Genomic DNA, 14137 nt, shown 5'->3' with positions numbered 1-14137 from the left:
AGACAGACAGACCGACAGACAAACATGGATGAAAACATAACCTCCATCCACCTTATTTTCGGTAATAACCCCAGACATGCTCCAGTAGGAAGTCCTGGTGATGGCTTCGACGTCGAGCCTGGGAAACACTGCACATTCTCCTCACCCTCAGGATTCATGGCTCGAACTTGTGACTCGGACCTCACTCGAGAGGTTCCCGGCTCTAACTGCTGTTTCTCCCCCAAAACCCAGTTCAAAACTGTTCCTCACTTGACGTCATCAGGCGCACTCGTTAGTTACCCGTCTTGAGCACACCGTCGATTGGCCCAATTGAAAAGTAGCATTTGTTCCTTTCGACTCAATAGCCATTAGTGGTGAGGCTGGTGAATGGAGAGTGCAAAGAAACTGTATTAATCAAATAAATAAAGGAGAAACAATCACATGTAACAGTGAAAAATACAAAGGGATTGGGGGAGGGGGGGAGGGGAGATGCTACTTACACTTTCTTGGCAAATCTAATCTGGGGTTTACAATACCCCTACTATAAACGTACAGATTACGATAAAACGAATTAACCCCTTAACCCCTCAAGAGCACATTGTCATTGTAACATATCTTAAAAGTTTGTAATAGTGAGGGTAAATTTGACTACCTCCATTTTAGCTCACCTGGACTTAAGTCAGTTGAGCTTATGCGATCAAGCAGTGTCCGTCAGTGAGTGAGTGAGTGAGTCAGTCAGTCAGTCCACAAACACTTGTCAGTATCACTTGAACCAAACACACATTTTTGATGAAACTTGGCCACAAGCTTCATATCTGATTCTAAACGAAGGTGTACTAACCGCATCAAAATTTGCGCTCATCAAGGGTTCGACAGGGGTGTTTTTTGACCCCCTCCCGCCCCGCCGCCCCCCACCAAAAAAATTATATAATAGGTATTTACTCTTCTCTCTGAAACTACACACAATTTTGATTAAACTTGACCACAACCTTCATCACCCCTGATGTACCAAAGTTTGTTCACAGAATTAAATAAACTCGGAGTCTGAGGGAGTCTGTTCGTCCGAGGGAGCTTAATTTTAGTGCACAAACCAAAAAGTAACATCTCTGTCTGCCTCTGTCTCTGTCTCGAGGTAATGTTTTCTAGGCTTCTCCCAAGATTATGAAACTATATAGAAATTATGAGCAGAGCAATAGATGCCAGCCAATGGCTCGAAGAATGATGTAGGGAGGAAGGTTTTACATTTAACAAGCAGTGGGAATCATTTAGGGGATAGAGGGAGTGTTTCCAGAATGAAGGACGTTTGTGAAATAGAAAGGATGCAGCAAGGTTTGCAGTGGGAATTGAGGAAGGAATTCAAGCTTTTCCGTGTGGTGGGGAGGATGGGCAAGCTATCGAGGAAGGAACTGATAATGTAATTGGGATGAGTAAGACTCGGTAGAAAAAATAGAATTTCAGGAAGGAAAAAGTTAAACATATTCTATTCTAATGCCAGGAGTTCAAATAATATGGTGGAAGAGCTTGGGGCCAAAGTAGATCATGAAGAGTACGATATAGTTGCAGTGAGTTAGACATGGCTTCAGGAGAAGAATAACTGGAGGACAGGATTATAAGGCTACAAGGTGTACCGGTGTGATAGGAAGGAGAGAATAGGAGGAGAAGTAGCAATCTTGGTAAAGGACAGCATTGCATCAAGAGAAAGGGGTGACATTAAGGAAGGAATAAATGTTGAGGATTCTCTATGGGTCGAGATTAGAGATTGTAAAAGGAGTAAGATACTGGTAGGATGCTTTTACAAGACTCCGGGTGTGAAGGAAAATGAGGACGGAGGAGTTCATGAATAATTCAAAAGGGCATGTGGTAAAGGAAGAGTATTGATTATGGGGGGGTTTTAACTTGCCAGGGATAGATTGGGTCCAGGGACAGGGAAAGGGCAGAGCAGATGAGGATTTCCTACTTCAAGTCCAGGATTGCTTTTTAACCCAGTTTAGAGATAAGCCCACGAGGGGGAGTGCAGTGTTTGACCTCCTTTTAAGTAACGATGCCAAAATGGTGGAGAAGGTGGAGGTCGGGGAGCATTTAGGAGCAAGTGACCATAACATTGTGTGTGCAAAGATTTTAATTATCCCACCCCCCTCCCCCCCGAAGGGAGAGAGCGGGATATTGTAATCGTCCGGTTTGTTTGTCTGTATGTTTGTTTGTCTGTCTGTCTGTTAGCAACTTTACGGCAAAACGGCTTTAGCAAACACTATCAAATTTAATCCACAGGTGGGCAATGAACCTTGGACGACCCCATTAACTTTTGGGTCCAATTGGATAAAAGGTCAAGGTCAAGGTCGACTGGCAGGGTCTCCGAGCAGCCATCAAACTTACAGACTGGTCTCCTATCACTACTTTCTCAAACATCAACTCATCCTGGGAATTCTTTCAAAGAAACTTGCTCTCCCTCATGCACAGATTTATCCCCTCTCGTGTTCAGTTGTCTTACCCTTCCTCCCGCCCTTGGTTTACTGAAGCTTGTGGCGAGGCAGTTGTCCTGAAACAACTTGCCTTTGCCTCATGGAAAGCAAACCCAACTGAGGGCAATCTCAGTTCTTTCCACAAAGCTCGGAACAAGTGTGTATCTACCCTCAGGAGAGCCAGAAAACAACATCTTTCTCATCTCAAGTCTGAACTCTCAAACCTCTCTCCCTCCTCAAAATCCTGGTGGCGTTTAATCAAATCTGTTTCTGGTGTATGTTCCCCCTCCATCCCCTCCCTTACCTCAAATGGCCGCACTGCTGATTCCACACGTGATAAAGCTGAATGTCTAAACTCGGTGTTTGCAGCTAAATATTGTGTCCTAAACCCATCACTATCTCTACCCACTTTACCCAGTCGCACCCAACTGTCCCTGGACTCTGTATCCTTTTCTCCTGACAAGGTGGAGAGCTTGCTTTCAAACCTCGAGTCAGATTCTGCAACCGGTCCAGACGGCATCAGCCCACGTGTCCTCAAAGCCTGCTCTTCTGCTCTTGCTCACCCTCTCTCTGTTCCATTCACCCTCTCCTTTACCCAAGGTCATTTGCCATCTGCTTGGAAATCTGCTAACATCACTGCCCTGCATAAAAAAGGTGCAAAAACAGATCCCTGTAACTACAGACCAATCAGCCTTCTCCCAATCATCAGCAAGGTGATGGAATCCATCATCGCTTCAGACATGAAATCCTTCCTCTTCTCCAATGGCTTGATTTCCAATCATCAATTTTGGTTTCAGACCAGGTCACTCTACCCTGGATATGCTGCTTCTGCTCTCCCATCAATGGATGGAGGTCCTCAATGCCAGACAGGAAATCCGAGCCGTATCCCTGGACATATCACGTGCTTTTGACACAGTCTGGCACCCTGCACTACTCACCAAACTCTCTTCCCATGGTATTCAAGGCCATCTCCACTCATGGCTCGCAGACTTCCTCTCCTGTCGCAGTCAACGTGTGGCCCTAAATGGAGTTCTTTCATCCCCTCTTCTTGTGCAGGCTGGAGTTCCTCAAGGTAGCGTTCTGGGCCCTGTTCTTTTTCTGGTTTTCATCAATGATCTCTCGGACTCTCTGGAAAATCCTCTATTTCTCTTTGCCGACGACTCCACCCTCTGCCGTACCATCTGTCATCCCTTAGACGGGCAAGCAGCAGCTTCTTCGCTCACTGCAGATCTGGATAAAATCACAAACTGGTCCAACACGTGGAACATGTCTTTCAATCCAGACAAATCTCACACTCTCACTATGTCTCTTCGAAAGGACCGTTTACAAAACCCCCCCATCCACTTTCTCAACAATCCTCTGGAAGAAGTCTTTTCTTTCAAGCTTCTAGGTCTCACTATCTGCCATGACCTTTCCTGGGAAAGTCACATTTCCAACCTCGCCTCAAAAGCCAGTCGCCGACTGGGAATCCTCCATCGTGCTAAGTCCTTCCTCGACCCTCTTGAGCTCCTGACCACTTACAAAGCTTTTGTCCGTAGCCTGATGGAATACTGCTCTCCCCTCTGGGCTGGTGCTCCTGCCTCCCATCTTTCTCGGCTTCACGCTGTCGAAACCAGGGCATTTAAGATTATCGGCATCTCCCGCAATGAAGCTGAGTCTTTGGGCCTCTCACTCAATCACCGCAGGTTGGTCGGTGGTCTTTCTGTCTTCTACCGACTACTCTCCAGCCTTGCCCCCCCCTGCTCTCTCTGCGATTTGTCCCCACCACATTTCCACAGGGCGCTCAAGGTCCGCCAACAACCCCCTTCTGGTAAAACTACCAAAATCACGAATCACTGCTCATCTTCACTCTTTCATTCCTCTTTTTTCCCGCCTTTGGAATAAACTTCCTCACTCTATTCTTTCCCATTCTTCCCTCCAGGCCTTCAAAACAGCTGTTCACCACCACCTCTTATCTTCCCCCATCCAAATCCTCGATCTTTTCTACCCCCGATAATCCACCCAAGCCCACTTCCTTCATTTCTCCTGCTTTATAGTTAACCTTATTCTATTTGTCACTGATAACCTAACCCATTCCTATAGTGAAAAATGCATATTTGTGCAGATCGGTAGGGTCCGAAGACTTTATGCCTTAAATGGGCGGGATTTGTTGTGCCTGGCACCACTTTTTTTGTTTGTTTTGTATGCATAGTCAAGGCTTATGGAAGAGCTAGTACACTGAATGATCAGGACATAACAGAATGCAAAAGGAACAGCAGAGACGCATGTAAAAGGTACAGTAGAGTGAGGGGGAAACACCAACAGCAGAGATGAAGGCCAAGATAGAGGTAGACTTGTTCAAACAATGGGTGTGGGGAGGAATGAGGGACAGGAGAGGATGCGTAGCGTGGGCAAGATGGATACAAAAGAAAACTCCAAAGAGGAAAAACTGCAAATTTGAAAGCGGGAGGGATTGAGGTGTGAGAGTGGGGATGGAGGGGGTTCATGAGGGTAGAAACGATCATGGTTTTGGATTGGTGACGATCTGAGATGGTGGAGAGTTCACGAAGGCAAACCTTGAGGGTATGAGGAGAGAGTTGGGTGATATAGATTGAGAGAAGCTAACAACAGGACAATCAGCATCAGAGAAATGGGAAACCTTAAAGGAGCAAATGTGTGATGTGCAGAGAAAGTATATATTCCAATGAGGTGTAAAACTAGAAACAGGAAGCGGCCAGGATGGTTGAGTTGTGAGATAAGGAACGCCATTAAGCAGAAGCAAAAGGCATTTATTAGGTTTAAAATAACAGGACTGGAGTTGGATTTATATCACTATCGGAGTAAACAGAGGCAAGTTAAGAAAATAACTCGGCAAGCCAAAAGAGAGTATGAGAAGGACATGGCTAAGAATATTAAATATAATAGCAAGTCTTTCTTTAAGTATATCAGGGGAAAAGAACAGGTGAGGACCAGTGTGGGCACATTGAGGAATAGCACCGGGAGAATGGTTAGTGATGAAAGTGAGATGGCAGGCTTATTAAACAGGTATTTTTCTTCAACTTTTACACAAGAACAGTCAGGAGAATTTCCAAGAGTTGAGAGTATTTATCGAGGAGGTGAGGAAGGGCTTTTACAGAGGATCCAGGTTGGAGTGGAGGAAGTAAAGGAACAGCGAGGTAATCTAAGAGTGGATAAGGCTCCGGGCTCTTCCATTGCTTTCAGCCTTGAGCTGGTAAACAATATAATTATCAATTGAAGTTGAAGCACCGCTCATTGCTGCCTTACTTGCTTCTTTCCATGCAATATAGTTTTCATGACTTGGAATGCGATCCTTTAATTCTCTCCACCCTTTCTCAATACTCCATTCTGGATGACTGGTGAATACACTCGCACTCACATTAGAAGAGACATCCCCTTGGTAAACAAGAAACAAGGTGCACAATACAGTGATTGCTTTGCTTGACTCCAACACAGCCAGTCTCGTTTATATTTCTCTCCATTTGTCAGTGTTACTGTAAAAGGCGAGTTGCAAATGAGGGATTATCCTTGTCCTTGTGAACATCAGTTGGTACTTCAAAGTCCTGAACTTTTAGAAATGATTTAGTGTCAATTCTATTCCTCTTATCAATGTGTCCAATGTCGATTTGTCATGTGGAGGCTTTTCCAGCTGCGGACCCTTTTTCATGATTAACAGCTTCAGTTGGCAATTGTGGTTCCACTGTTTGCTCTGTCAGTTTATCATCTGTTTCTTTGGGAGTATTACCTTCTGTATCTGCAGCTGGTCCTGGTCCAACAGCCTGGTTATCAAGATCAGCATGGTCATGCTCTGATGCACATTGATGGTGATGTCTAAATCGGAAGTCAGTAATTGATTTGGACTTTTTGACAGCTCCTTCTTGCAATTTGGCACGCTTTCTCGTTGCCGCACCACTTTAATATTTTTTCATTGTCCCACAAAACTGATCTGAAATGACAAAAAAACACAATATTAAGTAAAACATCTTAATTTTGTTCAACCTGTTATATTTTAGAGCTTTGAAGTTTGCGAAAATCTTCTAGGTCAGTACATTTTGCTTCCACCCACTGGCCAATAGATTATATAATATTGGAAGTAATATTTTGATATTAACCAATAAAACAAGAATCAATGTAAGTGTGTAATTTTTTGTTCCTTTACTTGTTTAACATTAGGCCCCCTCAAAATCGTAGGCCCATGCCAACTGGCCCACCTGCCCCAACCCCCTCCCCCCCTCTGTTCTGACATGGCTGTGAGTGGGAGCATGTCTTGCTGGGAGGATGTTCGTGGCAGGGTACCTCAGGGATCAGTACTCAGGCCATTACTATTCATTATTTACATCAATATGCCTGGTGCTGGCTTAATGGTGAGGGTGGTGGGCTTGGCATCCAAGGATCCTGAGTTCAAATCCCACTCGGTTGTTGAATTAATACACCAGGTGGGGTTGACTGCCTGTCATCCTTTCGAGGTCGGCAAAATGAGTGCCAGCTTGCTGGTATCCTGTGTCGGAGTGGTGACCCATCCTGGATTGTTTAGGCAGCATCAATGCTCTGCACAGAGTATGGTCCCAATGGATGGATGGATTTACATCAATGATATGGATAGTGGGGTGAAGAGTAGGCTTTCCAAATTTGCAGATGACACAAAGCTTGGAGGTAAGGTAGATAGCAGAGAGGGTGGTGATCAGATTCAGGAAAGTATTGATACTTGTATAGATTGGGCAAAAGGTTGGCAGATGTAATTTCACCTGAGTAAATGTAAGGTGTTGTGGATGGGGAAGAAGAATTAAAATAGAGATTACAGGATGCAAGGGGTAATTTTGGAGCGTGTCACACAGGAGAAGGATCTGGGGGTGTTATAGATATGAGAGGTAAGCAGGCAGCACAGTACCAGACAGCCATAGGTGAAGCAAATAGGGTTTTTGGTTGTATTTGGAGGGGGATTATTTATAAATCAAAAGAAGTAGTGTTAACATTGTGCAGGAATTTAGTGAGGCCACTTCGAGAATATTGTGTGCAGTTTTGGTCACCACAGCTTAGGAAGGACATAGATGCCATAGAAAGGGTTCAGCACAGGGCTACTAGATTGATTCTGGGCCTAGCAGGGTTCAACTGTGAGGAGTGGCTGAAGGAGACAGGGCTTTATACATTCGAAAAGAGGTGTTTGCTCTCTCTCCCCTCCCCTCCCCTCCCCTCCCCGCCCCTATCTCTCCTTCTCCCCCTCTCTCCCCCTTGTAGAGTGTGCTGGTTTCTGTGCAATACTTTTTTTCTGGAAAGTTACACAAGGCTGCATTTAGTTATGTGATCCACATCCCACATTCTTTTGTGGCTGTTCTTCCCACTTGGTCTGCCCGTGCTAAAACAACAACCACCAATTCCTTGCGAGTTCAAATCGCTTCCTAAATTCTGAGCATGGATCTTTATCACGTCGCACCCTATCGACTAGTTACACGAAAAAAATTGTCAATATTATTCTGAGCCATTGATTGTTGTTGTTTATTGTTTGTTTGTTTTGTTTCTTGACAAAGCAGGTGGGATCTTCAATCATCCTTCAAATGTGTTTTTGTTGCATCACGAACACCTTGCAATATTTCCTGATTCCATTTGTAATTTTAATGTCCTGATTTTTACAACTTGCTTCAAGAAGTGTTTCAGCTGTTGCATTCTTTTCATGAACAATTCCTTTTCTCCCAATTAGTAACGTCTGCACTATCGGCCTGGTGTTACCCTTATGGAGTGATGCCAAAATTCATCTCGACGGAGACGGGTGCGTTCAGCCTTTGTTACATTATCTGCTCGGAGTTTAACAGAGCTTGCTCACTACGCTTGAAAAACGCAATTGTTGGTCACCATAGCTCTATGGCTGCATTGTCTATACTATAGGATTGTTTGAAATCGATGCACATGCGATTCCATCTCGTATTTTGGCTCGAAATCTGCTGATCACTAAAGTGAAATTATTTAAACAAACTATTATTAAGAAAGATGAAAATCGAAATAGCTTCCAAAACATCACAGTTGTTGGTATTGTGCTTTTAAAAATCATGTTGCTGAGTATTTTTTTTTATTACTGCCCAAAAGGTATTGGCTTGTATATTTAGATTGCAAATGTATTTCAATATTTATGATAACCAAAACCTTCAATTGTATTTCGTTACAGAGGTTTCAGCGTCACCACAGTGATCCGAACGCACATATTCAAGCCCGTCTCCGTTCAGGCCATGTGGTAAGGGGTTTTTAACCAACCTAAGAGCTGTGATTACAGTTTACGGGAGAATTTCCATCCCCCTTTTTATTGATTTACTTAAGCCCCAATATTGGATGTAGCAGTACAAAAATCATTATGGTGTGATGGTTGCCAGTCTTCTGCAAATTCGTGTATTTGCATTTGTAATTTTTTTTGCCTCCATATTTGAAGGATGTTTTTGTCATCTTCTCCTCTCTCTCCCTTCTCCCCTCTCCCCTCTCCCCTTTCCTCTCTCTCTCTCTCTCTCTCTCTCTCTCTCTCTCTCTCTCTCTCTCTCTCTCTCTCTCTCTCTCTCTCTCTCTCTCTCTCTCTCTCTCTCTCTCTCTCTGTGTCTGTCTGTCCATTGATTGGACGATGACTCAGGATGAAGTCCAATTTGCGATGAGTAAGGGAGTGTGAGACCAGACCGATAGCCAGTGAGGAGTCACAGTCGGTTGAGATTGGCCTCGGACATTGGGTTGGCATCATGGCATCTCTGTTGTCATAGCCGTTCATGTGTTGTTCTTGATGTGTCAGCAGCCTCGGCCCCCTTGTGGATTGCACTGCGCCATGCCTGTCTGTCTTGGCTGATGGTTTCCAAAATTTTCAGTGGGATTTATGCAGACTTAAGGATGCGTTCGTTGACATATTTGTAACACAAGTGCTATCCACCATGTGTCCTCCTCCTGCACCAATTTGACCAAATAGAACAAACTGAGTTAGCCTTGAATCTTCCATGAGTACCACGTGGCCAATGCGACGAAGTTGGGTTTTGAGTAGGATCATCTCCACACTGGGCTTGTGTGCATGCCGGAGCACTTCTCTGTTCGTGATGCCATATTTCCATGAGATTCCAAGGATGTATTGGAGATTGTTGTCCTACATGTGCTGGTTTGCTTCCGTGGCATCTATACAATGTGAATATCCGCTGAGGACAACGGCCCAATAGACCTTGCACTGTGTCGCAGTGTGAATGCCATGCTCTGACCAGATTATTGAACGGAGTGTTCCAAAAGCAGGAGTGGCAAGCAGAGTGCTTCTGAACAGTTCTGCATCTGCATCAAGATAGGTGAACTTCTCTGCCACCCGGAGAAGTGATCCAGCAATGTACATAGAAGGTTCGTAGTTCTGGTCCTTTGGGCTTGGTTGAAAAGGACCTGTCTTTCTTCTGTTGATTGTAAGACCAAAGTTTGTGGGAGCAATAGCAAAACGGTCAAGCATTTCCTGCTTGTCATCGAGGGAATGCGCTACAAATTCTGAGTCATCTGCATATAGGAGGTCACATACACAGATTTCTCAGATCTTTCTCTTGGCTTTCAGTCTAGCAAGATTGAATAACTTCCCATTAGATCTGGACTGGATATATACACCATTTTCAATGACTTTAGAGGTGTCCTGAAGCACAGCAGCGAGAAATAATGTGAACAAATTAGGTGCTAGCAGAGTTAAAGCCTCGATGAAAAATCTGTCAGCAATTTGGCTAATTTGGTTTGAAAATGTTTCGCCAAATTCATTTTTTTCAAATACAACATAAATATGAAATATATGTTAAAAAAAACAAGCTCAAATGAGCTAAGATCCTCGTCCTCTTAATGATGACGTCATAAAAACGAATATGCCGTCATTGTGATCTATCAGGTTTGCGATAAATTATCTGTGCTAATGCCCGGCTTGATTCCCGCAAACAAAATTCAAACAGCTTGCCTAGTTTCGGAGATAATGGTATAGGCGATTTCCATTAGCGGTGATATTATGACGTCAACTTTTTTCTAGGAAGAATTTCCAAAATCGGAGATGGTTACTGCCTGCGCGTGAGCTTTCTGCATATACATGGCAAGTTTCACGAAGATCCGATGAAAACTCTGGGTTGTGAAACAAAAAATGTCAAAAAATAGGAATGACGTCATAAAAATTGATACGACATCATAGTGATGTATCATATGTGCGGTAATTCATCTCTGCTAATGCCCTGTTCGATTCCCGCAAACAGAATTCAAAAATCTTGCCGAGTTTCAGAGATAATTTTAGGTGATTTCCATTAGCAGAGATATTTTGACGTCATAACTTTTTTTCTGGGAGGATTTTTCAAAATCGGAGATGGTTACTGTCTGCGCAGGGTATCTTTACATATATATGCCAAGTTTCAGGAAGTTTCGATGACACTGTAGGTTGTGAAACAAAAAGTCCACAAGAATAAGATGAAGAACAACAACGTGAGTAAGACTTAGAGATCCTCCACGAGGATCTAAAAAAAAGAAATAGCAAATTTAAATTCAACTTTACAAATCTGAATATGTCCAAACAACTGTAAAAAGTTGTAAGATGTCCATCTTCAAACATTAATGTTTTTTTATAATGTTTTTACTCAGCATATTTCCATCTGATCTCGGAACACCATCTTCAAGAACATGTGCATTGTCCTTTTTCACCACACATGATGCAAAGCCAATGTACTACATTTAGCTTCCTCCCAATTGTTCTAAGCATCTGCCAGTTCCCTGCTGGACCCTCTCATTTCGTTATTCTTCAGATGAGGTTTTCCACTTTTTAAAACTTCATCCTGTCTCAGTCTTCTTTTTTGGAGGAGGGGGGGGAGGTCGCTTTGACAAACCTCCGATTAACCATCTCTCTATCTCGTTAAAAGGAACCAAATGTACAAGTTGAAATTTTCCTATGTGTGGCAAGAACATAATTGCTAACACACCGCATGTTCGTGCTTACTGAAAACGGCGGTACAAGGCTGTGCGTATTTATTAACCTTCTGAAATAGCTTTTTGGTGAATTTCGAATGACAACTACTTGCCAAATGTAACTTTTATTAGTATTTCACGATTTGGCAAATAACAGCTCAAACCCGATGCGAGCATGTTTAATGTCTTTGTGGGACTGACGGACTACGGTGACGCTTCACTGAGCAATCGTAGTTGGATAGAAATTGTCCAAGTCCAGCTTTGAGGCGTAGGTCAGACCAAAATAATGTGAAGTAACTTTTTGAAGTTTGTCCCTGTTCCTCGAAGTGTGTTTCTGAGAGTGCTGAAATGTCTACTTTGTATTTACCCAGCTTTTTGCAATTGGAACCGTTCTCCTTTCTGGTCTCTCCGACCCATATTTGTCTCACAACCTCCAGATATTCCACAACACAAGTGTAAATCTTTGGTTTCGACTGCAGATATGGAGACCCACTGGCTGTAGCATGCCAGTCAGGTTACAATGACCATGCTTTGTTTGCCCCTCCTTTTGTCGGGCCATCCTCGGATTGGGGTAGGCAGTGCATCCCTAAACAGTGCTGCCTGGTCGCTTGGGCAGAACATTGCAGAGCTGCTGATCCTCAGAAAACACATAGCCATCACACCCATGCCACCGACATTTATCGTTAAGACTATCAGCTTCCAGCTCCTCAGGCTTGCCACATCACCCTCCCTCTGTTGCCGTATAATTTTCATCCCTGCCTGTGTCATTGTGGGTGTCATATTGTATGCACCGTGACACCCCCTGTGCCAATGTCAACCTTTTCCAATGGAATGCAGAGCATAACGTTCAGGAAAGGCATCGGCTGCAATAGTCAAAACTGGGGCTTATTAAATCAGTTTTCCTCCTCGGTGGGTAGCCGTCCAAGACTAATGGGCCCCACCTTCCTGGGATTTGAATGAAAGTTGTAGTCCACCTATGTGGGCTACCTCTCATTGCTGACAAGTCCCACCTGCCTGAAGCTATCTGGTTTTGAGGTGTTGTACACCCCTGTTCCTTTCACACCTCTGCCTTCAGTTCTACACAGGAGTCAGCACAAGAGGCCAGGCAGTGGGAGTTTGATTTGGCGATGCTGTTGGTGCCGCTGACAAAATGGGACATTTTGAGATGAGAAATGCTCAATTATCCTCACCATGTTGGTCATCCAAACCCTTTAAGTTGCATGCAGGTAGTGAACAAAAAAATGGAAACACCAATGTAAAGTCACTTCATAGGGCGCTGGGCCACCACCTGCGGCCAGTACGGCTTGCATGCGCCATAGCATAGAGTCCACCCACATCTGCAATTCCGCAGGAAGAATGCGGCACCATTCTTCCACAAGAAAGTCAATCAACTCACACCTGTTTGTTTGATGGAGGTGGAAAACGCTGTCTCAGGCATCATCCCAGAATATCCCATAAATTCTCAATTGGGTTCAGATCTAGTGACTGAAAAGGCCGGCACATGGATAACATCAGTCTCATACTCATCAAACCATTGGGTGACCACACATGTTCTGTGGCTGGAGGCATTTGGGGGGGGGGGTCTCCTCTTTTTTTCTTTTTTTATACACTGTCGAGGTTTGTATGAGAGCTAACACACAGAATGTACAACAAGGGGAGCAGGAGACAAGTGGGGTGGAAGATGGAAGGAAAAAACAGTGGGGAACAGCAACATGATGAGATCTGTGGAAGGGAGAGGGATGGGGTGGGGTACATGGGATAAACAAGATGGACACTACAGTGACTTTCAGGAAGGAAAGTAGGGAATGTGATGGAGGTGGGGTAGGGGTGGATTAACGGGGGTAGAAAAGATCGAGGATTTGGATGGGGGATGAAAGGTGGTGGAGAACAGCTGTTTTGAAGGCCTGGAGGGAAGAGTGTGATTGAAGAGAGTGTGGGAGTTTGTTCCAAAGGTGGGGAAAAAAGAGGAATGAAAGGGTGAAGGTGAGCAGTGATTCATGATTTTGGTAGTTTTACCAGAAGGGGGTTGCTGGCGGATCTTGAGCGCCCTGCAGAAATATGGCAGGGACATATCGCAGAGAGAGCAGGGGTGGGGGGCAAGGCCAGAGAGGAGATGGAAGACAGAAAGACCACAGACCTGCCTGCGGTGAGAGTGAGAGACCCAAAGACTCAGCCTCACCGTGGGAGATATCAATGATACTAAATGCCTTGGTTTCCACAGCGTGAAGCTGAGAAAGGTGAGAGGCATGAGCACCAGCCCAGAGAGGAGAGCAGTACTCCATCAGGCTGTGGACGAAATCTTTGTACATGATCAGGAGCTCAGGTGGGCCGAGGAAGGACTTTTTACAATGGAGGATGCTCAGTCGGCAACTGGCTTTTGAGGCCAGCTTGGAAATGTGGCTTTCCCAGGAAAGATCATGGCAGATAGCCATGCTCGCCATAATTTTGCATGATAGCCATAATTATGGGTAACCAGGCCTGTGCAGCAATTTTTATACATGACCCGAAGCATGCTGGGATGTTATCTGCTTAATTAACACATGGGCCACACCTCTGTGGAAGCCGTTGCTTGGTGTCCCTCGTTTACCCAGGTGTTTCCACTTTTTGTCCACTACCTTTATATCGACACCATGATATCAACAAATGTATTTGTTTCTTTAAATATAAAAAATGTGTTTCAGTGTGTTGAATCATTCCCACCTACAATTTTTGTCTTTCCTTCAACAAAAGCAGAGCAAATGGAGATAAATCATCAATATAATTAATAGCACATTTGACTTTTTTTATCC

At 44.2% G+C, this 14137-nt stretch overlaps 1 protein-coding gene across 6 annotated transcripts in view; it reads left to right on the top strand.

Annotated features, from left to right (window-relative positions):
- LOC147011019 (uncharacterized) overlaps window positions 1-14137 on the top strand; it is a 192033-nt gene that overhangs the window by 135786 nt on the left and 42110 nt on the right. For all 6 annotated transcript variants that reach the window (XM_085859131.1, XM_085859129.1, XM_085859128.1 and 3 more), the window contains 2 exons: window positions 8131-8199; window positions 8593-8658. In XM_085859131.1, coding sequence (XP_085715257.1) covers window positions 8131-8199; window positions 8593-8658 — 135 coding nt within the window. The remainder of the gene's footprint in view (window positions 1-8130; window positions 8200-8592; window positions 8659-14137) is intronic.

The sequence above is a fragment of the Eptatretus burgeri genome, chromosome 16 (genome assembly GCF_056783735.1).
Source record: "Eptatretus burgeri isolate ZD-2024b chromosome 16, Ebu_testis_v1, whole genome shotgun sequence".
Lineage (NCBI taxonomy): Eukaryota > Metazoa > Chordata > Myxini > Myxiniformes > Myxinidae > Eptatretus > Eptatretus burgeri.
Note: the sequence above shows the minus strand (reverse complement) of the source record. Positions and strands in the feature narration are given on the sequence as shown.